Source organism: Micropterus dolomieu, linkage group LG08 (genome assembly GCF_021292245.1).
Source record: "Micropterus dolomieu isolate WLL.071019.BEF.003 ecotype Adirondacks linkage group LG08, ASM2129224v1, whole genome shotgun sequence".
Lineage (NCBI taxonomy): Eukaryota > Metazoa > Chordata > Actinopteri > Centrarchiformes > Centrarchidae > Micropterus > Micropterus dolomieu.
In genome coordinates, this window is record NC_060157.1 from 21,567,949 (window position 1) to 21,591,615 (window position 23,667).

The window sequence follows — 23,667 nt, forward strand, 5'->3', positions numbered from 1 at the left end:
CATCTTATTGGGGGTTACAGGGTCCCAAAATTGTCAGTAGGCTACCTGCACTTAAAGGCATGTGCAGGAAGTGGGATTGACCATCGTCACCTCCCCCCACCCCTTCAAGTGGACCCGTCCATCCATTTAATGTCAGAGGTCAGGCGGGAAATAATCAAATGAAATCAAGACGGAAGGAGCGAGTTCAAATCGAAAATACAAATGAAATGGATAAAAGACAGAGAAGCGGAGCGGGAAGGTCAGAGGGAAAAAGAAAAGCAATCTTAAGGTTGATGCCAACATTTTTTAAGTGAACACATTTATTATCAAAAAATAACATTACCGATGCCAGTGCCATGGTTTAGAGATGTGTCCGACCCTGCCTGTGCCTTATTTCAGATAACAGCATGAACACACTCAAACACACATTTGACCTCCATGCCAAATTTCAGCCTCTGAGGGCAAAAACTGTGGCCAACAAAGGGTGGATAGATTTTTGTGGACCAACCAAACAACAGTGAAAGCAATAGAGATTCTGGCCAGTGCTAAAAATGTGAAAGCAACAATTTGTGGTTACGTGTTGAACAGTTTCATGGCGAACAGTAATTCGGCTCACTTTGGGCAGCTTCCAAAAGCCTTGTCATGATTTGGTGCCATTGAGCCTGTACAGAGACCATAACCAGTTATTTCTGCAAAACAGTGTACTCGGAACAAGGAAAAAAACGACCTCCGACACGGAAAAGTGCAATAGAATGGCTCGTTGTTGTCGTCACAGCAATGTGGTGGTGCACACTGTGAAAGTTCTACAACTTTCCAGCAGCAGTCTTGCCTCCTGAGGCCCCCACATTATTCTACTGGCTGTGGTTCGTACTATTGACTACGCTCGGCACCCGTTTAGACAATTTGTAGCTGTTGTACGTTATTATAATAAGCAAAAACAAGCAAGACAGTTGACTAAGAAAAAGTACAATGGAATGCTACTCAAAGTCGGAGTTCCTACTTATAAACTCGGGGCACAAATCCATTTACCGCGACTTCATGAAGAAGCAGTTGTCTGACATGACACAACAATGGCAGCACCCACGGAAGCGCACATTGTACATGGTAAACCATCAGCTAAAGACGTTTGCATGTGGCAACTTACTTGGTGAAGCTAACCTGCGTGCTGGCAGGTTTTCTTTAACTAACCCTAAGTTTCTCTTCCTCTTGAGCTGAAGCCTGCAGACTGATGGAAGTGTCAGACATGGCGTGTCCTTTTCTTGAAGAGCCAGTTGATCCTGAAGCACACATACTCTGCAGAAATATCCCTCAACTGAGAGTGAAGCAGATTATGTCAACAGGAAGTCGTTCCACATCATTATGTGCAGGTAGGCCTAAATAGTAGAAAATTACTGTTCTGCACTTTGAAGATCATATGTGATGCAGCCCACATCATCAGGAACACAGAAGCAAAGTGGTCTGGGTCTGTGCATGACATTACATTGACTGTACATGACTGTACATTTTTTGTGAGATTTGCCTAGACAGCTATTTTAATCTGTATTTTGTTTCCTCCTATTGCAACTGAAAACAGTATCCTTGTATTATCATAAGTGCATTCAATGGTCACCTGCTTGGTGACAGAGGGTACCCCTGCCAATCCTATTTGCTGACCCCTTACCCTGATCCTGAGCTCAGCCTGCAGTAACGTTATAACTTGGCTCACTTCAGGACACCAGCCAGGGTACAGATGACCATTGGGATGTATAAGGCCTGGTTCCAGTCCCTCCGTAGGCTCAGGGTCAACCCAGAGAGGGCATGTGACATTATTTTCATATGTGCGATTCTCCATTGACGGTGACACAATTAGAGGAGAGCAATGATTCTGATTGACCCGTCACCTCCCCAGTGTCAAATAAAGACAATATGCCTTTATTTTTATGAAGTCTTGTTCATTTCCTGCAAGCACAAATGCAGTACAGTAGTAGTAGTAGTAATATTTTCATGTTTGACTGATGTTCCCGCATTTGCAAGTATATTTTTGTCTTTTGCATCTGCTTATGTGGTGCATTTCTAAATGTATTTTTTAAATTTTTTTCTCTAAGTACACATTGTACAGCCGTTTCACAGGCAGCTATAGCAAAAAAAAAAAGAGAGAAAGGCCCCTGTTAGTTTCCCTGTAAATCATGGTCCATTGCTGAACAACATCTTGGTGGATGGACCCTTTTCCAAATTGCAATTTCCAACATTCCTCTGATAGAAAAAAAGAAGATACAAGTTTCATTATAGTACAACTACGACAAGCCTATTATGGGCATTGCAGATAAAAAATAAATAAATTGTGAAGGTGGGGGAAGGGGGTAACATTTTAAGAAAAAAACCCCAGTATTTCCGAGATTAAAGTTGTAAAATCTGGAGAAAATGTACTGAATCTTGTCTTGTATTAGACATAAGAAAAGAGGTGGAGCTTCAAGGCAGTTAGGCAGATATGAGGGACTGCAACAAAGCCACTTGAAAGCATCTCGACATCTTTTTATGATTTTGGTCTTTGAACAGAAGGAAGTATCTTAATACTGATTGGCAAAAGTAGCTTAGCTGTGATGGCTGTTACTAACATATGCTTATAGTGCTTTTAATTTAGTACAGAGCCTTTAGTACCACAAGCGCATTGAAAGGAATGTGTAGGGCGTCACCTGTGTCCTTGTGTGCATTCACGAAAATAAACAAAACGAGGGCCCACTTGTACCAACATTGCTCCAAGGTGCGAGTGATCAAATACTCTGTAGACCACTTCATCCCTTTTAAAGTTAACTTGGAAGTTGATTTCAATTTTGTGAAACTAAAAAAATGAAGAACTAATACGGTCTGTAGAGACCATGTCCAAGTACTGGCCTCCCAATCAAACATTAATATTTAAAAAAGTGCTCTGCTTGAATTAAATTTTGTTCAACATGCAGCACAGTGGGCAATGGGTTTAACTGGGTTTTTTGGCAGAATCTTTAATTTGCTACAGGCAACTAGGGGAAAGACATTTTTTCACCATTCTTCAGTTATCAGAATGCATTGGAAACACTAGCTGTGCCATATAGCTGTTTGACATATGACTGTAATTCCCCCATCCCCTTGTGTCATGGCTATAGCCCACACTGTAATAAAATGCAGACGACTCAGCAGCAGCAGGTGTAGCGAGCTGGTTCAGCCTGCCGTGAGTGGGTTTGTTCTCACTTTGTTCTAGTGAAGCATATATTTTCACTCTTGAGAAGCTTTTGGTGCTTTTGTGACAAATCAACACAAGTGGTTTGGATGTGGGGGATACTTTGTTCTCTCAGACAATTTCAAAGTTCCAGCAAAATGTTTTGACAAAATTTAACATCAGATTGAGGAGCATGCTTTGTAATTGAAAAAACAGAATCTGCTGTCATCTGTATCTCTTTAGGTTTATTGAAGATGTGTATTAAAAAGGCATTTAACACACTTGATGTCCTCTTTAGTAATTAAGAATTCAAAAAAAGTCCAACTGCAGTCTCTGGGAATAAGGCACAGGCCTTCAGGTGCTTTGAGCGGCAGATCATTTTTATTTAGGATCAGTGCGGGTGTACCTATAGCGACAAACCACAGCCCTGAGGTGCAGGATCTCCCTGAGCTCACAAGCTCAGCAATAACTTCAAACTGTGATGCTGCATTTGTAAGCTCAACGCAGGATCTTAGCCCAGGGCCGTGTTGAATTCTCGGAGGAAGTAATGATGAGAAACAAGGACACATGATCAGAGATGATCGAAAACAAAAACATCCATCCCAGAAGTCTGAGGAGAAACCTTTGATCTACAGTATGTGTCATTGATTTCATCATCCTTATTGAAAGTTTGATATTGGTATTAATACTGAACTGACGCCAGTAACAAAGTGCGAGACGAATTGTATTTTTTTGGTAAGTTGGAGGGCTCTCCTGTACCTGGTTTGTGCAAAGGCAAAAAGACAAGCAGAGTTTGAATGATTCAGTGTGTTATCTGGAGGTGACGATTAAGTTTGAATGTGCAGGTGAACAGTGTGCAAGGAACACAGTGTTTCAGGGTGAAGACATGTGAGAGAGCTGAGTCACACCACCTCTGGCACTGCTTGTTCTGGCTGACGTGCTTATTTTTTAGGGTAAAATCTTCAGGATGTCACTACGTTGAATAAACTCTTCACTTAACTGAATGTTAGCGTTCTTCTCACATTATTCTTCTCTTGTATGTTTCTTCTTTGTTTTGTTTTTTTGGTGCAGTCAGAACAGTTTTGGCCAGATTCTTACTCTCAATAAAAGTTATCTTGTTAAGTAATATTCAAACATTTGGTCATTGTAGGCTTGCAGATCTCTTAATACAGTCAATGTGCTGCCTCTGATAAGTTATGTGAGACTGAGTTCAAAGGAAAGATGAAGCCGTCTCTGGCATTTTAAAGGTAACCCACCCCCTCCGTGCAGCACTGTGTGGAAGCAATAACGCAAACAGGATACTGGCATAAAGTACTTTTGTACAAGTCTCTTCTTCCCTCTCTGCATGCTGCAGGAGCAGAACAGACATGGTAATGAGGTCATTAATAAAGGATGTGGATCCATTTTTAATGATCCACTGGCCCCTTTAGTTTGAAACAGATTTTCATGTCTGTGGTTGAGTTTTGTGTTCAGAATCCGTGTTTTGCTTTGAGAGGGACTCGCAAATGTGCTGTTTTTCCTGCATGCGCAAGCAAAGTGCTGCATAAGACCTGCACACCTGACTGTGTGTGTGAGTGAGAGATAAGAGAGATGCAGGATCAGTCTTCTCTGTCTATATTTGGAAGATAATACTGAAGTAGGGATGTGGAGTGAGGGAAATTTGGTTTGGAGCCAGGCATTGACAAGACAAACAGTAGTTCACAGAGAAGAGAAGAAAAAGTAACAGTGGAGGTGTACAGCAAATCAAAATCCAGTCCACAGTGGTGCATGCTGGCAGGTTGAAGTTGTATGATCATTCATGCATTCATGTCACCTTTATTACACTACTGCAACTCCCTTTTCACCTGCCTCAGCATGTCATCTCTGGACCTTCTACAAATTATCCAGAACGCTGCTGCAGGGCTGTTGACCAGGTCTTGCAGGACAAGTCACATCAAACACATCCTGTCATCGTTACTTTGGTTACCCATCATGTTCAGGATTCAGCACTCTGCAGGTGCCGTTATAAAACAGTTAAAGAGTATTTTTATTCAAGCTGGACTTTGTCTGAGGTCTGTTATCATGTTTTACTGACCGACTGTTTTTATGATGCGGCTTTTATTTTATTGTTATTTCTCAACTATTTTTCTTTTCTTACTCTTCTAAAGCACTTTGTGACTTTGTTCTTTGAAAGGTGCTATATTGAATTAACAATTTTTTTGAACATCTTGTCCACCAAACCTAGTCTATCTTTCTCTGCAACTGCTCAACAAATTCATGAATGATTTCGTCAATATATTTCAGTTTTACTCCCTATGTTCTGGGTTTACCAAGCTCCCATCTAATATGGATGCCGTTGCCGCTTCTAGGCCACATTGAGAGCAGAGCATATTCAACAGCAGTCTGAGAACTTCCCAAATTTGTTTTAGAGTCTTCTGTGTAGGACAGATTTTTTCAGTCTCATCTGCTTGTGTATCTGGTCCCTTTCCCAACATATATGCTTGTCAACTCTATCATAGAGGCGGGAGATTGGATTAAAAAGAGGGAATTAAAGAGAAAAAGGAAACCCTATCCTGAAACTACAAGCAGCAGCAGCCACAGTACTATGTTAGAACTGGCTATACACGCACTTGCACACATGCACACACAGTCATCTCTATTCTCACTTCTGTCAGGGGAGAGAGTCTGTCTTCTCTCTGCAGCAGGCTTCTCCTTCTCATCGCTCCCTCTCTCCCTCTCCCTCTCGCTCTCTTGCTTTGTTCATGCTGTGTTTGCTGTGCTCTCTTTCTGAAGCAGCGCCACACTGGTGCACTAATGAGCAGGCGGAGAGCAACCCAGCACAGATCTCCCATCAGCTCAGGAGCAGCAACAACTCTTAACAGCATCTGAGGCAACGGGACACAGGACTGATCTGCAGTCAGCAGGGAGGCAGCTGCAAAAAGCAAACGACAGCCATGGGAAAGGCATAGGGGAGGTCGTGAGGTGGCTCCAAAGGTAAATTAGCAGACAGTTTATAGAGCAAGAGGAGCGGATTGCTCCAGTGCAACAGCTGACCTTCCCTATACCCCGGAGGCTGATCCTCAGTGCACTTTTCTATTTCTGAAGACAAAGGACCTTTCCCCTCCCGCAGGAGTTCAGCCATGGAGGAGACGCTCACCTGCAGCCGCAGCCCTTTCTCCCAGGTGTTTGGGCGTCAGGGCCAGCTCATGCAAGCCAGTGAGTGTTAACAGCCACCTAAAGTCTGCAAAATATGAAAGTTTTATTTACCTTGCTTGAACCGATTAAGTTTAACTTGACTGCATGTAGAGTTTCATTAATGAGTGCTCCCACTGTTCTTTTTGCATTTGATGCTAAACCCAGATTCAGAGCAGCCATCACAGAGAGTCTTTAAAGTAGAGTGTTCTGATAATGACACAGAGATGTAAGTCAAGCAATAATGGTGAGCAAAATTAAAGTGTTTAGTGAGGCAACAGTTGTGTGTCCCAGTTTTATCCAAAACAGGTAGGAAATACATTTTCTTTATACCACTTTTTGGTATTTCAGCAGATTCAGATGTGATTCTGAAAGATTTCAGTTCTCTCTATTTCTCTTATCTCCGTTCTCACTGTGCAAAAGACACAATTGAAATTTCATACTAATTCATGCTGCCTGGCTTTCTCAAATGCACAGGTTTTATATTTTCCCTTAGAAAAATCACATAATACATGGTGGCACAGAGTGAGGTAAACATCCGTACTGAATCATTTCTAGTGTCATCCAGGTTGACATAGCAATGTGTTAATGCTGATGGACTGTGATGCTCCTTTCATGTAGGAGAGAGATGGTAGGTGTGAATATGTGTGCAATGTGTCTCTTGGCGTGGTTATGTGTGTGCAAGTGGGTGTGTGAGAGTGGAGCCCAGCTTTCATGCATATGATTACAAACCTTTGATCTCTGGCTGACCAAACGTGCCACTGGTCTAAAAAGGGGGAGAAAAAAAAAAACAGTCCAGCGGACTCAAATATATTCTTATCTAATACCACTAAATAGTGGTCAGTACACTGCAATAAATGTCTTGATGAAGTTTTTAATGTTGGATGTTTGTTGATTATACAGGAGTGCATATTGTTTGTCCACCTGGTAGACAAAATTACATACGCTGCGAGAATTAGCGTATTTTAATTGACTAATTCACATTTAACTCTCAAGTTAAACAAGTGCTTCTGCATTAAATGCTGCACCAGCCCTACAAATTAATTTTTGTAGCGTTCATCTTTGCAAATATGTGTGAGCCTGCTGAGTGAATTGGCAAAATGAAAAATAGATGATGTTTGCTCATAATTATGCTTATGTACTTTATGGGAATTCGTTTTTAATCAATATTTGAAGGGATTCTCCGCAGTATGGGTGCCAGACACCCACAGCCCCTATTCAAACTCTGCTTCTGTGGGTGCATGTATGCATTATTTGTATAATGTGACTTGTGTCGGTGTGGTGAATTGTGTGCTTGAGCTTTGAGGCCCTGTGGCTTTTCTTCACAGGATCAAACATCACAGTGTGACAAAATCTGCCTCGGGTCTTCTGTTACAAGGTGTCGCATAATTCCTAAAACAGAAAATGGCACCTTTTGGAAACGGCTGACCTGATGCAAAGCTTAGTGAGTTGTGTTTTTTTCTCACAGGTTTGCTGCAGATTTAGGTGCTACATGCTTGTATCTGCTTGGTCCACTCTGGTACAGAAATGTTATTTTTTCTTCTTTTAGTTGCCACATGAGGCGGGACCGTGAGCCTTTTTTGTGTTGACTTGAGCTGCACAATGGCTGATTTTATTTTCTCATTCATCAATAAATAATGGTTTGCTTTTAGGCTGCTGTTTTGCAGAGGAAAGCGATAGAGTAGAAGACCTTTCCCTGGCCTTCCTCGGCATTCGTTAAGTGACGTGTTGTACAAGATAAACTTTTTTTGGATTGTTTCTTTCCTAGAACTGCTCCTCTGTGATTAGTTCTGCTTGTGGGTTTAGGGTTGCAGTTTGTTAGTTTGTTTGTTGGAGTCTTCAGTTGTAATCAGAACAACTTCGATTGGGTGGGTTTCCTGACTTGAACAATTTGAAATGCTTCCTCACTTTACATCCAGGCAGATTGGAGAGCGCAGCACGCAGTGTAACACCGGGGAAAATCAACAGAAAACACATCACTGTTTAAACGTTTGGAGGCACGTCAAGCTTCTTTGTGCAATTTGTTTTTGGACTGAAGTACACTCACACTGAATATTCACTCCTTGTTGCACATTTATTTTACATGTGCCCAAGGGGTGTTATTATTCTGCTTCTCTGTTGCTTTCCCCTGTTCAAACTAAACTTAAAGGCATTTTGAAGTCAAGCTGTGGAGCTCATTCAGAGTGACTCCCCCTCCAGTGCCTACTCATCTACTCATCATCAGTCGAAGAGAGCACTGGGTGAATTAAACCTACAGGTAAATGCCACTCTCCGGTTGTGAAAATGACATTATCATTGCATGTGTTGCGGTGAATACAGTCAGTCTTGCACTCCCCAAGTTATCTATGCTCTTTGAAGCTTGTGCTGCATGTCTACGATTTCGGATGTGCGGGAGAAGGAAGGGAAGAGGAGCTGGAAGAAAAAGAGGAGGGAGGGGAGGGGATGGGGCAAGAAAGTGAGCAAGCTGCAATTTGTGTGAATAAGAGATGGGTGTTTTTTTATTTCTATTTTTAGTAACAACCTTACATAGTGTTACACAGCTGCTGGAAGACTAATCCACAGTAGCGCTAGCTGGCAATATCTGAACAGTAATTATAGAGGGATTTTTTTGTTATCTTTGGCTGTCACCCATCATTGGATCAGACGTCCCTCAGCTATATGCAAAGGCCTGCTTGAATTGCAGAGAGAAAATCCATTACATGAGTGTTGCACATGCCCCAAGACTTGAATATTAACAACCTTCTGGTGGTATCCTGGCAGAATAAACACTGACAAAAAAAAATAAAAATCTTCTCATGAATCACATTCACGTGGCAGTGCCAGGTGCATAATCCTGCTACAATTCCCTCGCTCCCCACTCGAGGTGTGATTTGTTCTGTGTTCAGTGTTGTGATGCGTTGTCAAAAATCCCTGATTCCCGTTTGTCAGGGGGGAGCGTAACAACTTAGTTCCCTGGCTTTGAAATAGTCAAAGTATTCAGGGAAAGCTAATTTCTTATGTCTATGAGTTTGCAAGGCTAGTTCGTTCACGGGAGAGCATTGTTTCTACCAATCATCCAATGTGCATAATTGTGCTATCACATACAGCTCCACATTTTTTGCTCCTGTAATGGAAATAAAAATATCTTGTTCCTCTTGAGGATCAAAGACAATTCCCGACACGGTTTTAAAAGCCAACGTATACAAGAATTTATGACTTAAACTATTTGAAACACACCTATAGGCTGTCAAAAGGATTGCGGATCAATAGTATTACTTCACCACAACCCTGAGACTTATTAGCACTCCAAACTCGCCTCCTGGCTGTTACTCAATTTGAGCGAAAGCTTCCTGTTTTCTGTCTGCTTTTATCTCTTGGGCCAAATTCCGGATATAACTCTGAAATTATGATGAATTGATTGTCACTGATAGAGGTAGACAATAACTTAATGCCACTTTAATCATGGCTGTATTTCCTATAAAACCCCAACGAGTTTATGACTTTCAGAGACAACATAAACACTGGAGGAGCGTACATATTTTCAGATTAGCAAAGTTGGAGACGGTTTCCTTTCTTACCTATCACTTTACCCTTGAATATAACCCTAATACCTCAATAAACCGTTGGTAAATCCCTGCTCAGGAGAGGGGAACGTGATTTGAAGTTTTAATACGTGACCACTGCAGGTGTAGAACATATTTTGGTCCTCTTTGAAGTGATTAATTCCTCTCCTTCTTCCACTTGTGCTATGGTTCCAACGCACTCACAGATTCCTCACACCTCCTTACCCGTTGGGCTTTCCTGCAGTAAGAGATTAGCTTCATGCTCCTGGTGTTGCTAATCATGTAGAAGGAGTCACGTTGCAAGAGGTTTGCCGGTACAGTCGTTGTGTGGACATGGTAACATATAATTTTTTTTCACATGGTGAGTCACAGATATGGGCTGTTTTTCAAGAGTTTAAAAATGTTATTCAGTTTGCTCATAAGGGAAACTGTTGATTGGTGAAAATGCCACACTAACTGTGACTCTACAAGATCTGTGCATTGATACTATTCACACTCCATCTGCTCTCGTTTCGATGTGCATTAAATGTAACTTAATTGAAGAAATTAAGCCACGGGAGATACATTATCACTCAGCCAGGTTTCAAATTATCTCACACAATCTCAATCTCAGTCAGATAGGGGAAAATACACACTGTGCAGTACTTTGGCGTACACATTGCTGCATTCGTTTAGGGTTACTTCACTTAGCTGGTAGTTTTTGGTATGTTGGGGTAATATGGTGTTTTTAGTTTTCAGTTCTATGGGAAGGATTAGGGTGTAGAATTTAAGGGATACATACACTGTAGTGGCCCTGTATGTTGTGGTGATTATCACTCACCCTATTAGCAGCAAACAAATTTATCCTGTAGTACCCTACTTATTTGACCTTGAACAGTACTGTATTGAGGTTTGGATATTATCGAGAAATATTTTATACTTACTCATTTCCATAGAACAATAGTATTATTTGTTAATATTTCATCTCTATGAAAAGTGTGTTAAAATCAAAGTGCACAGTCTGCAAAGAGCATAATGCTCACCAACATACATTAAGTTAGTTAGGAAATGGTGTTTTCACAGTAGCTTCGCTGCAGTACTTTGTCTTATTACAGCATAACAGAGACAATATTATTGCGTCTATAATGCAGATTCAGGAGGCAATTTAGTGGATCTCTGACTTGGAAAAATCAGGATTAACAGTAAATGTTGGATCCCCGTCATGACTAAATAACAAAACCAGAGGTCTGTTTCATGAGAAAAGAGATTATAATTATGTAACATGCCCTGATGTACTTAATGTCTAGACCTGTTATTGACAGGTCAGTCACAGATGAATGCAGATCATCCGTCTGCACCAGTGGACCTTCTCTTCCTCACATGAGTTAGAAACTATTGCCATCTGCGAAGCTAAATTCCAGCAGGGCATCAGAATCACATGTGAAATATAGTTCTTGCCACTCTGTTCCCCCAAGAAATGTATGTGTGTAGTTGATGGGTGCTCATTTTTATAGCATACACCTTCCAAGTTTATTATTCAAAACTCCTCACAGAGGAAAACTGCTGCCAAGGCAGTCATTTGAGTTTAAGCAGTGGACCATGGGACACCTGGCACACTCTGAAAAATTTACAATGCACACCCTCCAACCTGTGCCTGTGCTTAGAATAGGACATCTCCAACTTCCATTAACCTTCAGATGAATGAGCATGCTGCCAGAGGAGCCTGATTGAAAACAGAGTTAAAGGGTCAGCAGGCTATGTCTCCGCATCTCCTCCGCCTCATCCTACTAGTCCTCTCGTCTACCTTCTACCGAACCACCTTTTCAATATAAACTCTGTGTTAGCACATTCTGTCACATGCAGGGCTCATTCTCAATACAGATTATGTGTGTTCAAAATTGTTGTGCCGTTTTTCTGTGTCATTTTTCTCAGGTGTATTTACATGAGCTTTAGGACCGGAGAGCCACTTTAAAAGAAAACACTTCAGCCTACTGATTTCCCCTACAGTGCAATGAAAGTCATCAAAAGATAACATGTTTGATAGATGTGGTACTGCATAATGTGTGGATATTCTGTGCTGTGTCAAAACCATAACATACCTTCAGGGACATTACAGTAGATGGTATCTGTGGTTTGGAACTTCACACAGCTGTCCCAATTCATGCAAAATTTGTTTTTACTTTTCTCTGCTTGCTGCTCCACTCAATAGGCTTCCATCGATTTTGATGTGTCCATTAATTTTTTAGCAGCAAACCAATGAATACATCTTATTTTGAAGCTGTTTGAATTTTGGAGGATTGATAAATGTGTAATGTTTATTAGAGGAACATTTTACCTTCATTATTCTTAATATTTTGAGACATGGATTTTTGATTTCCATGAGCTGTAAGCCGTAATCATCAAGATTAAAACAAAAAAAACGCCTGAAATATTTCACTTTAGATGTAATGAATCTAGAATATACGTAAGGTTTACTTTTCCTCATGATATTCTAATTTTATGAAATGCACCTGTATGTCTAAGGGTAGACTGTATATTTATTGCTGATTTTTAGGTAAATTGCAGTAGTAGGCTATTGATCAGAATCAGCTTTATTGGTATGTGTACACATCTAAGTTATTTAAAACTGTTTTCAATCAAATCATATATTTGTCAAATAGGCCTACATCAAATAAAGGCCATGATTTAAAAAAAAATATTATATTTAATTCAAGCTTGCTTCAGATCCTAAAATGTCCACTGTTCAGGAGGGAAGCTTCAAACATCCTCCTTTTACAGCCGCCGCCACAAGGCGACGCTGTTACGCACACACATTAACACCCGACACATTTCAGACGGTGGGCTAACCAAACCCCTCTCCTAAACTTGTGCAAATGGCTTGTTAATGCGTCAGTATCGGTTGTGTTAACGCCAAACAAGCTCAAACTCAAAAGCAGCAAGTGAAGACACAGGCAACTAAAACAATAACACAAGCAGAGAGAAAAATTACCTCACCTTTGACGCTAGCTAACGTTAGCCATGCTAGCAGCAGGAATCAAATAAGTTACATCCACTCCAGCTACAACAAGTTCAGTTAGTGAGCGCCCATTGTCCTTTTTGGGATATGTAGCTGACAGAATGAACTAATTTGACCAAGAGGAGTGTTTATAGCAGTTAATCTTACAACAGATCTGCTCAGCGGCCTGGAGTGTATTATAGTTATGTTAGGTGACAGAAGATAGCAAAGAACAAACAGCTTCTCAAGGTAAGACAGGTTGCTCTACTTCCATCTGTTTACACTAATCTTAATGTTTATTGGTTGGTTTAATTAACAGTGCAATACTTTAAGTAAGTAACTGCTAATTGTTAATTGAATGAGTGCCAGTTAATGATATTCAGCCCAAATAGAGGTGGCAGACTGATGAATTTAGCTGGAGAACATGTTCTTATGATTGACACAAAGCATAAGGGATTGTGTGTTTAGAGCCTTTGAGGTTCCCCTCATTTTCTGATTAAATCCTGTATTGACGCATACAGGTGCATATGAGTGAAGCTTTGCCCATATAGGCCTATATAAATTGCAGCCCTGTATTTTTGCTCCAGACGTCAGATATTTATGCTTTTGTTGGCAAACAGCATAACTTTCATACAGGATTTGCGGGTCTCCCCTGTGTGCATCCCTCTATGTGCTTATTCTGTGGTCGATGGAAACATCACGTATTATATCCGACACTGCAGAGATGAAGGGGACAGCAGAGCAGCTGGAGTCTGTGTGTATGTTTGACATTGTCTATGTGCTTGGAAGCAGACTTTCCACAAGTTTAAATTGCTGGAAAAATAAACACTTCCCATTTCCTACTATTTCATGATGAAGCACTTCTAGATAATTTAATTCAAAAAGTGAAACTTTAACTTTTATATTTTAGCTTCATTAAATATATATTGGAAAATTCTTTTTTTGTTTTAATCTTGATGATTACAGCTTACAGCTCATGGAGATCAAAAATCCATCTCTTTATTAGAATAAAGAATATATAACACAGAAATGTTGACCTGAGAAGAGCCTTTAATCTCTCAGTCTGGTTAAATACACACAACCACGATCATGGGGAAGACTTCTCACTTGACAGTTGTCCAGAAGACACACACTGACACCCTCCACGGAGAGGGTAAGCCACAGAACATTATTGCTGAAAGGACTGGCTGTTTGCAGAGTGCTAAATCAAAGCATGTTCATGGAAAGTTGACTGGAAGGTTAAAATGTGGTAGGAAAAGGTACACAAGCAACAGGGATGACCGCAGCCTTGAGAGGATTGTCAAGCAAAGCCGATTTGAGAACTTGGGGGAGCTTCACAAGGAGTGTACTGACGCTGGAGTAAACCACCAGCCAACTCACCTGACCTGAACCCATTTGAGAATCGTTGGGGTATTATCAAGAGGAAAATGATAGACACCAAACCCAACAATACAGACGAGCTGAAGGCCGCAATCAAAGCAACCCAGGCCTCTATTACACCTCAGCAGTGCCACAGACTGAGTGCCTCCATGCCACTCCTCATTGATGCAGTAATTTGTGCAAAAGGAGCCCTGAGTGCATAAATTAACCTTTTTCAGAGCTGTTCAACTTTTCAGAAGGTGAACATTTTTCTGTATTAGACATTCTTTAATCTAATTTTCTAATATTTTGAGACATGGATTTTTGATTTCCATGAGCTGTAAGCCGTAATCATCAAGATTAAAACAAAAAAAGGCCCGAAATATTTCACTTTAGATGTAATGAATCTAGAATATACGTAAGTGTTACTTTTTAACTTAAATTACGGGAAAACAATAACTTCTTCACGATATTCTAATTTTCTGAAATGCACCTGCCTGTCTAAGGGTAGACTATGGATATTTAAGGCAAGCACCTTATTTTATTGTATTAATATACTATACTATTGTAAGGACTTATGATATTAAGCAGGTCTACATCTTATTAAGAAATAAAGTAATAAGTATTAAGTAATATTATTATAAACCCAATGGGCTACTTTAAATGAGATTACTCAGCTCCTCTTAACAGATATCAGTGTATTTGATCACTGATATCTGTTAAAAGGAGCCATGTGAAAGCCAATCTGTTCTCTAAAAGATTATGGATTATTTTATAATATAAATGTAATTTAAGCAGTGATTGCAGGTAAATCATCCATTTGTCCAGTTTTTATGAGGATCATTTAAAATTTTGGCTTTTGAGTAAAAGTGTGAAATTTTCTTAATTGCACATTTCAAATTATTCTGTTTTTCAAGCGACTGACTGAATATGTTATTGCTCCAATACACCCTAGTTACAGTTTGCTGCTGATAGAAGCGGCACTCACATTGCCACACACTCCCCGCCTGTAACTGCACAGGCGCCACCAACAGAATCCAACAAAAACAGTCCACACTGAAACTCAGTGCACCGTAGTGATTTGACTTTTGTCAGCATAAGTGGGCAACTGGTGTAGAAACTACCAGCCGGCTCTCCGGTGGTTCTGTGATTATCATATCAGCTAGCAGTGATGCGCAGCAGCACCACAACAGGCCAGCCTCAAGCTGACAGGGCTGGACGTTAGCCAATAGCCAGGCTCAACCACTACCCCTCTCCTCCTCAGCCATGGACCCATACAACATGGCGGGGTCCCAACTGTTTTGTTTTACGATATGTACCTCATTTTCTGCTTTTTGTTTTACTTCTTTCCTATGGCAAATATGGCAAAAATGTACCTGTGGGTCTTTTCATGGGAGACATTTTGATTTGTTACAGCTGGAAACACACACACACACACACACACACACACACACACACACACACACACACACACACACACACACACACACACACACACAGGTGTAGAGCTAATAACATGCAATGCAGATGTTAATTGTAATAATTAGACCTCTTGTGTTCCTGTAATGGCAAAATGTCTACCCCTTAAAAGGATTTCTTGTCCAGTTTTACAGCTTCTTGTTCTCTCAAATCGCCCCTCCTTTGGGGACAGATGTACTATAATTAAGCAAATACAATCTATACTTCTGATTCTAGGGTAAAAAAAATAGAAGTTACACAGTTGATGTAGACTGGCAGTTTTTCCTGAATGTTCAAGGGTGAAGTCTGTGTCACGTCAGATTTTCCCATCGCGCTTACAATAGAATTATGGGATTCAGATTCTTATTTGTGAAAGTGTCTGTTTAACTCTATTTGAGGGATCAAGGGGAGTCATGGCATGTTTTTGGACAAATAATTTCTCTTCTGGCTCATCTGCAAGGCAACTGTAATCCTCACTAATCACTGAAAGTTGATTGTCTTTGCAGTTGTGATTGTTTCACAGCGTGTTCCGTATTCTGCGGTATTCAGATGACACGTGTTTTCTTTCCCGTGTTGTTTTTTTATCTGCAGCGGCAGGTGGATGATGCGTCAGCAGCTGCGTGCGATTTTTTTTTTTCTCCTGCCAATCATGTCAATCCTAGGCTCTAATCCTTCACTTTCCTGCTTCTAAATCCTCACTTCAGGTGTCTGTGCTCTCCCATCTAGACAATCCATCTCCGCCAAGCTTTCCTCTGTGAGACGAGAGATCATTGATGAGTGATAAAAGCTTAGACTTTAATCCCAAACACATACAGGATTATAGAACAAGTGTTGCACATTTGAAGTAAAGCAATAGCGCCTGCTGTGACTTTGAGAACAGGAGTACTTTTGTAGTTCACTTAAATATCCAACCAAATAAATTTAGATGATAACCAGTAACAGAACATATAACCACAGCTAGCAGACTTATACATTACACTACTTTCCTTCTCAGATGTTTTTGATATGTATAAAAGATTTTAGCTATAAAACAATGAATTTTATGAAATTTCCAAGAGGTAACCGATTTGCAGAGCACAGTGTTTTGAGTCTGTAATCCAGCCTTTTGTTTGTCTTGGTTTGGACACCGTCACCTAACGGATAATAATAGCTGTCCCTCACACCCTTATGGTACCAACGCTGAAAACAGAGGGCTCCGCCTTTGTAATGTCTCTCTTAAAAAAAACAGCATTAAACTTCAGTCACAAATTGAAATGCCTCAACTCAAACATTCTGCTAAAATATTTAATTGGCTGCAGTAGATAAAGAAACAACCACACTGCAACCCTTGGCTTATATCAGTGTGTTGGAAAATTAATGATGAAAGCCAGATGAAGGCAAGTGGTTGAAATGATTTGCCTCCTGCTGTGCATTAAACAAGCATAACATACAATATTTGGAAGTGCGGGAAGTTGTCTCTCTCTCTTTTTTATTTGGTCCTCAATGTCACCTAGAAATTTCCCACACTTACTTTAGCTTGATGAAAACAACGGGAGAGAAAGGAGCTATCCAACTCCATACAGTAGATGTCAGCACAAGTAACCTAATTAACATAAGAGAAGAAACCCCTCTGATTGCTTTTATTGCATGTGAGCAACTAGTAAATAGTAACGCAGTGCCTCACAGAGTGTACAAAAGAGGCTAATGAAAGAATGAAGATGCTGAGTATAATGACTACAAGCAGTTCTTATTTTCTCAGATGTGTTGCTGCTCTCTCATCGATTAATGAGAACAGCTTTATGGATGGAGAAATTATGCTCTCATTAAATAATAAACATTAATTAAAAGCTGAATACTCAATCAGGGCTAATTGAATATTTTTTATCAGTAGGTTATTGGACAAAGACATAATAAAAATGATATACTCTATCATATAACCAAGGTTAGGGGGGTATGTTTCATTCTCCGGATGTGTGTGGAGGCTTAAAATCTCACCTTCCACTGTAATTATCCGAGGCCCCGCTGCCTAAGGGAGTAATCTCACTCTAGCTGAGGTGTTAGGATGGCGCAGCACAGCAGGCTGCAAAACCACACAGAGCTGTTAGACTGAGCTGACCCCAAGGATCGGTCAGGTCTGAACAGTTAAGTAGTAAGTGTTGACTCAACTGCAAGTTCTGTGACAAAGAATATTCAAAAGAAGCCAAACTTAACAACATGTTAGGAACTCCTATAATGGAGATGTGAAAATTAATTATTTTGATATTAAATATTATGAAGAATTAAAAAAGACCATAAAATAATAGTTCAACATTTTGGGAAATTCACTTGTTTGCTTTCTTTTGGAGAATTAGGTGAGAAGATCAACACCACCTCTCACGCCTGTACGTAAGTACAAAGCTACAGCTAGCAGGCCGCTAGCATAAAGAGTGGAAACATGGGGAAACAGCTAGTGTGGCTCTGCCCAAAGGTAATAAAATCCGCCTATCAGCACCTCTAAAGCTTCACAATTAACACGTCTTATTTGTTTAAGCTCTACAAAAACCAAAGCACATTTCTCAAAATGTTGACGGCTCATTAAAGAATCATTTTACCCAAATTCTAAAACCATTTTTCTTCACTTGTTATAATGCACTTGCCTTTGGTGTAATTTGTCCAGGTTTTGAGATGTCAGTCTCTTAAATTTGTCCCGCCATCCCAATACAATAGAGATGAATAGAATTTCACTGAGGGTGAACACAGCATTGAAAAATTACTTTAAATTCACCTGCAGCATGTCTTTCCAGAAGCAATGTCCGTGTCACTCTGAAAAATCCACTCACCTAGCTGTGAAACAGTTTTTCGGTGATTTTCTACCGACAAATTGGTCTCTGCTGGAGCCCAACCCACACGCTGGCATGGACGATGACATAAGACGATTTAAGTTTATGTCTTTTTGAGATCGGTGTACATCAGCTGCAAAGTTGCATCTGCCCATTTGTTTCTTGATTAACAGAGTCATTGTTTCATTTATAGAATATGAGAAATGAAAAATGTCCTATCATAATTTCCTAGGGTCCAAGCTGATGTCTTCAAATTGCTTATTTTTGTCCACCAGTCTAAAACCCATTGAGTTTATTATAAAGACTTAGTGAAGAATTTGTTTGTTGTTACTGAGGAAGTTGTACCAGAACCAACTTTTGGCATTTTTCATTAATTTTCTGTAAACTGACTAACTAATTGTTGCAAAGAAGTGTCCATGTATAAACAATGTAAGAGATCCTTATAGAAAACGCCTTTGTTAATGTTGTATGTTTACATATAATAGAAATATAATTTTCAATGCTGAGAGCTCCACTAACACAGCATTTAAAGTCATTTCTTCCTTTACTTCCTTTGTATTAAGGTGAGGGCAGAAATTAGAGATAGGTAACTCAAAACCTGGGCAAATAAAACCAGAACTCTGTGCATGACCACTACAGGAAAAAAAAAAAAATATATATTTTTTATTATTTGGGTGAACCAACCCTTTAACTTTGAAAAATGCTTTGGTCATCACTAGATCATCTGTGCACTTGTTCTTCTTGATCATGTCTTTGTAGCTAACTATGCAAGAAATAGTAATATAACACTGCTATTTAATTTGCATTTCCTTGCGTTGTTAGTGCTCTGAAACCATTTAAATCTCATTTAATTAGGCACAGATCCACAGAGGCCGTTTCATTAAATGGAAGTTCCCTGATGAAACGCAACATTCAGTTTTAACTTAAACACTAAACCCTGACAGCGGACTGCGATCATACATGTAATGCCTCTTGTTTATGTTTTGGCAGCAGCTTCCATCCCCCAACAGCCGAATCGGCTGGGATGACAGTGAGAGGAAATGGTCTTGTCAAGTGTGATTCATGCCCCCCCCCCCTCCCCCACCACCACCACCACACACACAGACAACTCAACTGCAGACATGTCTGCTCACATTACAGACGCCATGCTTCCTATTCACAGCATCAATTTCACTGACCAAGACCCTCACCACTAAAAACGCTTACATTAGTAGCGGTTGCATGTAGGAAGGTGTTGTTTGTCAGTTTTATCTAAAAACATAAAAATATTAAGGCCTGTTTCTGTTTGCCATAATGTTTGCCATAATGTTTTGCTAATGCAGTCAACATTAGCCATTAAGTCTTCATCTGTGAGTTCAGAGAAAGTGCATAATCCTGTTAGGGAGCCTTTGGAATCATTTCACAGCGAGAGCATTTTTTGTCTTCACACAGCGTTGCAGAGAAAATAAGAGCGCCACATTCACAAAATCCTGCCTCGTGGATGTGAGATGTTCTCAGAACTGAGATTCAGTCGGAGGTGTTTACCTTGGGATCCACGTTTTAATCATCATAGTTGGGCAGATTCAATAAACAAATAAAAGTCTGTTTTTATACCAAACACCGGCAAAGATTCATCAACCTCTAGATACTTGGCCTAGATCCAAATGTTGACAGTATTTTCAAAGACAGTTCTCTTAGTTCAGTGATGCGCTGCAAACAGAACTCTCAGACCACCCAGCATCTATGAAAAGACTCCATGATGATGTTCTCGAGGCATGAAATCCAGACAGCTTTGAGTTGACATAACAATTTAATACCATCTAGACTTTGGCAGTGGGTTTTATGTGTTGATTTCTTCCTGTTTGTGCAGAGCCTTGTGTTGGCTGTGACCAAAATCATCCAGAGACTACACAGCATTAGATGTGAGGCCTTTTAACTTACGAGCCATGAATCTGTTTATGAGCGGACAGTGTTTATGAGGCCACGCCATTAGAAGAAAAAGTTAATGCACAAACAACATTTGTCCAATTATGTTACAGCTGCGGTCCCTTTGTGCCCAGACATCCGATACTGTTTTTATTATTCTAATGCTCTTGCTGGAATAGAGCACAAGCTGGTCTGTAAGCCATTCAGCAATTCAGGATGTTGTTACAACTGCAGCAGAAAAACAAGAATGAGGGCAGAGAGAAGCGGTCGTGTAAAGCTCAGCAGAAACAGAAGGGATAAATTGAGGGGGATGCATTCTCTGCTGGAGGGAGAAATAGGCAGATATGGTGAGCCAGCGCCAGATTTCTCTATCATGGGCAAACACATACCCCCCCCCCCCACACACACACACACGCACATATACACAAACCATTGTGCACATCTAACCACCTCCAGGAAACCACATCACATTTCTGCGTCTCTCCCTTTTATTCCGCCCATTACAGCAGTAACAGATACGATTAGTGGAGTTTAATGAGCTCTGCAGAGATGAGAGTTCTGCTCGCTGCTTCGCAGCTACAGAACCCTCGGGGTTCGGCTCCACCGAACGAATGATGTGTGTTCCTGCACCATCTCGGCCTCTTTATCTCCTATGTAAATCATCACGTATGTATCATCAGCATGTAAATCTTGCAGGTGCGAAGGCGGGTGGCATCATATGCATTTGTGTACACGCTTGTAATAAACATGCATAATATTTATGAATGTTAAATTCTGTTCCGCGCCAAGTTTTTAATGCGTTCATGGAAGGATGTAAATAATGCTCACACTGAAACCAGGAAATGTTCAGTGTTTTTTTTCTTGATGTTATGACTTGAATCGTGTATGAGGTCATTCTTACTTCACTGCATGTGTGTGTGTGTGACTGCTAAAATATGTTGTACTTTTTCATTAATTTTCAGGACAACATATTTTATGCCTAGTTTTCAGTGAATTTGGTTCCTTTTGATGGCCGCCTTCACATCTTCCACCAGCCTCAAGACTCGAAACCCCCAGAGAACCTCTGAAAACACTTCAAACATCATCTGAGCAAACATCAGGTGCCGAGCAGTAATAACACCACTTAAGATGGATATAAAATGCTGAAAATATCCTTGCAAAGCAATGGAGATTACCTCATGAGAACATCTCTATCAAGGTCATATTTCTGCACTTACAGACAGACTTAAACTTGGAGAACTTTAAAGATCGTTGTGCTACTTTTCATTTTTTAATGACGTATAGCCTGTGAGTGTTTCTCACCTCAGTGATGTAACTGATTTGCATTTATTTAGTGTAATACACTAATGTAGTGCAATACATTAGTGTAATTATGGGAGTGCTGTAAACAACATGAGACTACTTTGGTTTACAGGCATTGAGATTAGCAATAGGCCAGTACTGTAGTGTTTTATTGTTATCATTAGAGGGCAGTGTTGTACAGCCCTACCGTTCATTTACTCTCTCAAAATGCTTTTGGATGCTGCAGTCCCTTAGTTAAAATCTATGACATGAAATTGTCTGGTGTTTATAAACTCCTCCACTTAGATCAGGACCAACGTCTCTGATTTCAGAATACCACAGTCAGTTGGAGCTCTTCCCGTCACTGCGTCTCTTTACACGGTGGTTGTTTCCTGCCCTCATTTCTTCAGTCACTCTTCAGCAGCAGCTTCAGAGTCATGGTCTGTGTTGTAGTTCACCATCTGTTTAAAACTGTCAAATTTCCTGTCAAATGTTATTATTGAAAAACATTTTCTGCATGAAAATATAATTTTAATATGTGTTTTAAACAAACAAATCAACAAACCCTCTACATATTCACAAGCATATCTTCAACCGCTACTCACAGCTTAACAGGAGTTTACCATAGCCTAAAATAACTTATTATGATGTTAACGATGCCATTTATGATATCACACATGCTTGAATCCATTAGTTTTGTCTTTACAGCTCTTATATCCCATCTGTCCCATTTGCCAGATGTTAAAGAAGTGCATCATTTAAAACTGTGCTTAACTGTGCACACACTACACCACATGCCAGGCTTCCAGTTAAGCACCAAAGGAATTAGTTTCACTAATATGAACACAAAAGGAGTATTCCCTGGCTGGGACTGTCTCCTGTTATGTGGCTATTGGAGACTTTGATGCAGACCCGTCTGGAAAATGTGATTTTAGGCCAAATAAAACTATTCAGTTTCTTTTTATTACTGAGAAATTTTTTTTTATCTTCAAATTGAAATACTGTATGAAAAATCAAAAGCGACCCATGCACTGATAATTAAAGTTGCAATTTCACACTAGCTATTGGCATGTGAAGTGAACTGACTGATGACTGCTGAGGGATTTAACTTTTTCTTTCTTCACAATAATGTCTCAAAGGACTAAATAGAGAAAGAGGGCCTGTTTCGATCTAACTAATTAATAATCAATCACAGGAGAAATTTAGCTATAAATTGTAATATCATCTTGAGTTATATAATATAGTGTAAAGATTTCAATACTGGTTCATACAAGAGCAGAGTTTCAGCATTAACACCACTTTTTCCGATACCCTACATTGTGGAATATAAACATATTTTTCTCCAAAACCCTTTTTACTAATTAACAGACTAATCCAAAACCCTCAAATGCATTGCATATGGCGCTTAACACAAATCAGTTATAAAACACCTTACCTAAAATGCCAAAATTAAGATTTAAATGGGGAAATATCTGATCAAAGAAGACACATTAAGAATCTGACCAAGCATTCACTCTCAATTTTTGGTGCTTACAGTGATTGACAGAAACATTTTGGTTGGAATTGAGGTCCGATACCAAATATACTGTATTCATCACCTTGCCTATTAATCACCACTACTGAGTTAAGACTGTGAGGGAATACAGAAAGTATCAAAGCTCCAGCAATACCTGTGGTATTAAGAGCAACTTTATCATGAGAATCATGGTTTCTTGTTGAAGTTGTTACTTCAGATATTGGTTGGCGCTTTGATTGTTACAGACTGTCCTTCCTGATCCATCCTGCAAGAAGGTGAAGCAGTGCCAGAACCCTACTCTAAAGAATACATTAGAATAAGAAATATATGATAATATGATAATATGATAATGTCACTCTCAGTTTCAATCTCGGCTGTGTAACAGAGAGAAAAATGTCCCTTATTTCAAAATGGATTTAGTTAGAGCAGTTTGGAGTTAGTGAGGTTATAACCAGAGGTGGAAAGTAACAAATTACAATTACTCACGTTACTGTAATTCAGTAGTTTTTTTT

The 23,667-nt window shown here is 39.9% G+C and overlaps 1 protein-coding gene across 12 annotated transcripts in view; it reads left to right on the forward strand.

Moving 5' to 3' along the window:
* The window catches only part of LOC123975310 (kazrin-like), a 212,987-nt gene that overhangs the window by 1,813 nt on the left and 187,507 nt on the right, over positions 1 to 23,667 (forward strand). For 3 of the 12 annotated variants that reach the window (XM_046056676.1, XM_046056678.1, XM_046056677.1), the window contains exon 2: positions 1,191 to 1,346. In XM_046056676.1, the coding sequence (XP_045912632.1) occupies positions 1,191 to 1,346 (156 nt within the window). Of the gene's footprint in view, positions 1 to 187; positions 269 to 1,064; positions 1,084 to 1,190; positions 1,347 to 12,641; positions 13,088 to 17,979; positions 18,102 to 21,320; positions 21,459 to 22,054; positions 22,080 to 23,667 lie in introns of those variants that run through there. The other 9 variants (XM_046056682.1, XM_046056684.1, XM_046056686.1 and 6 more) reach the window with 8 other exon arrangements.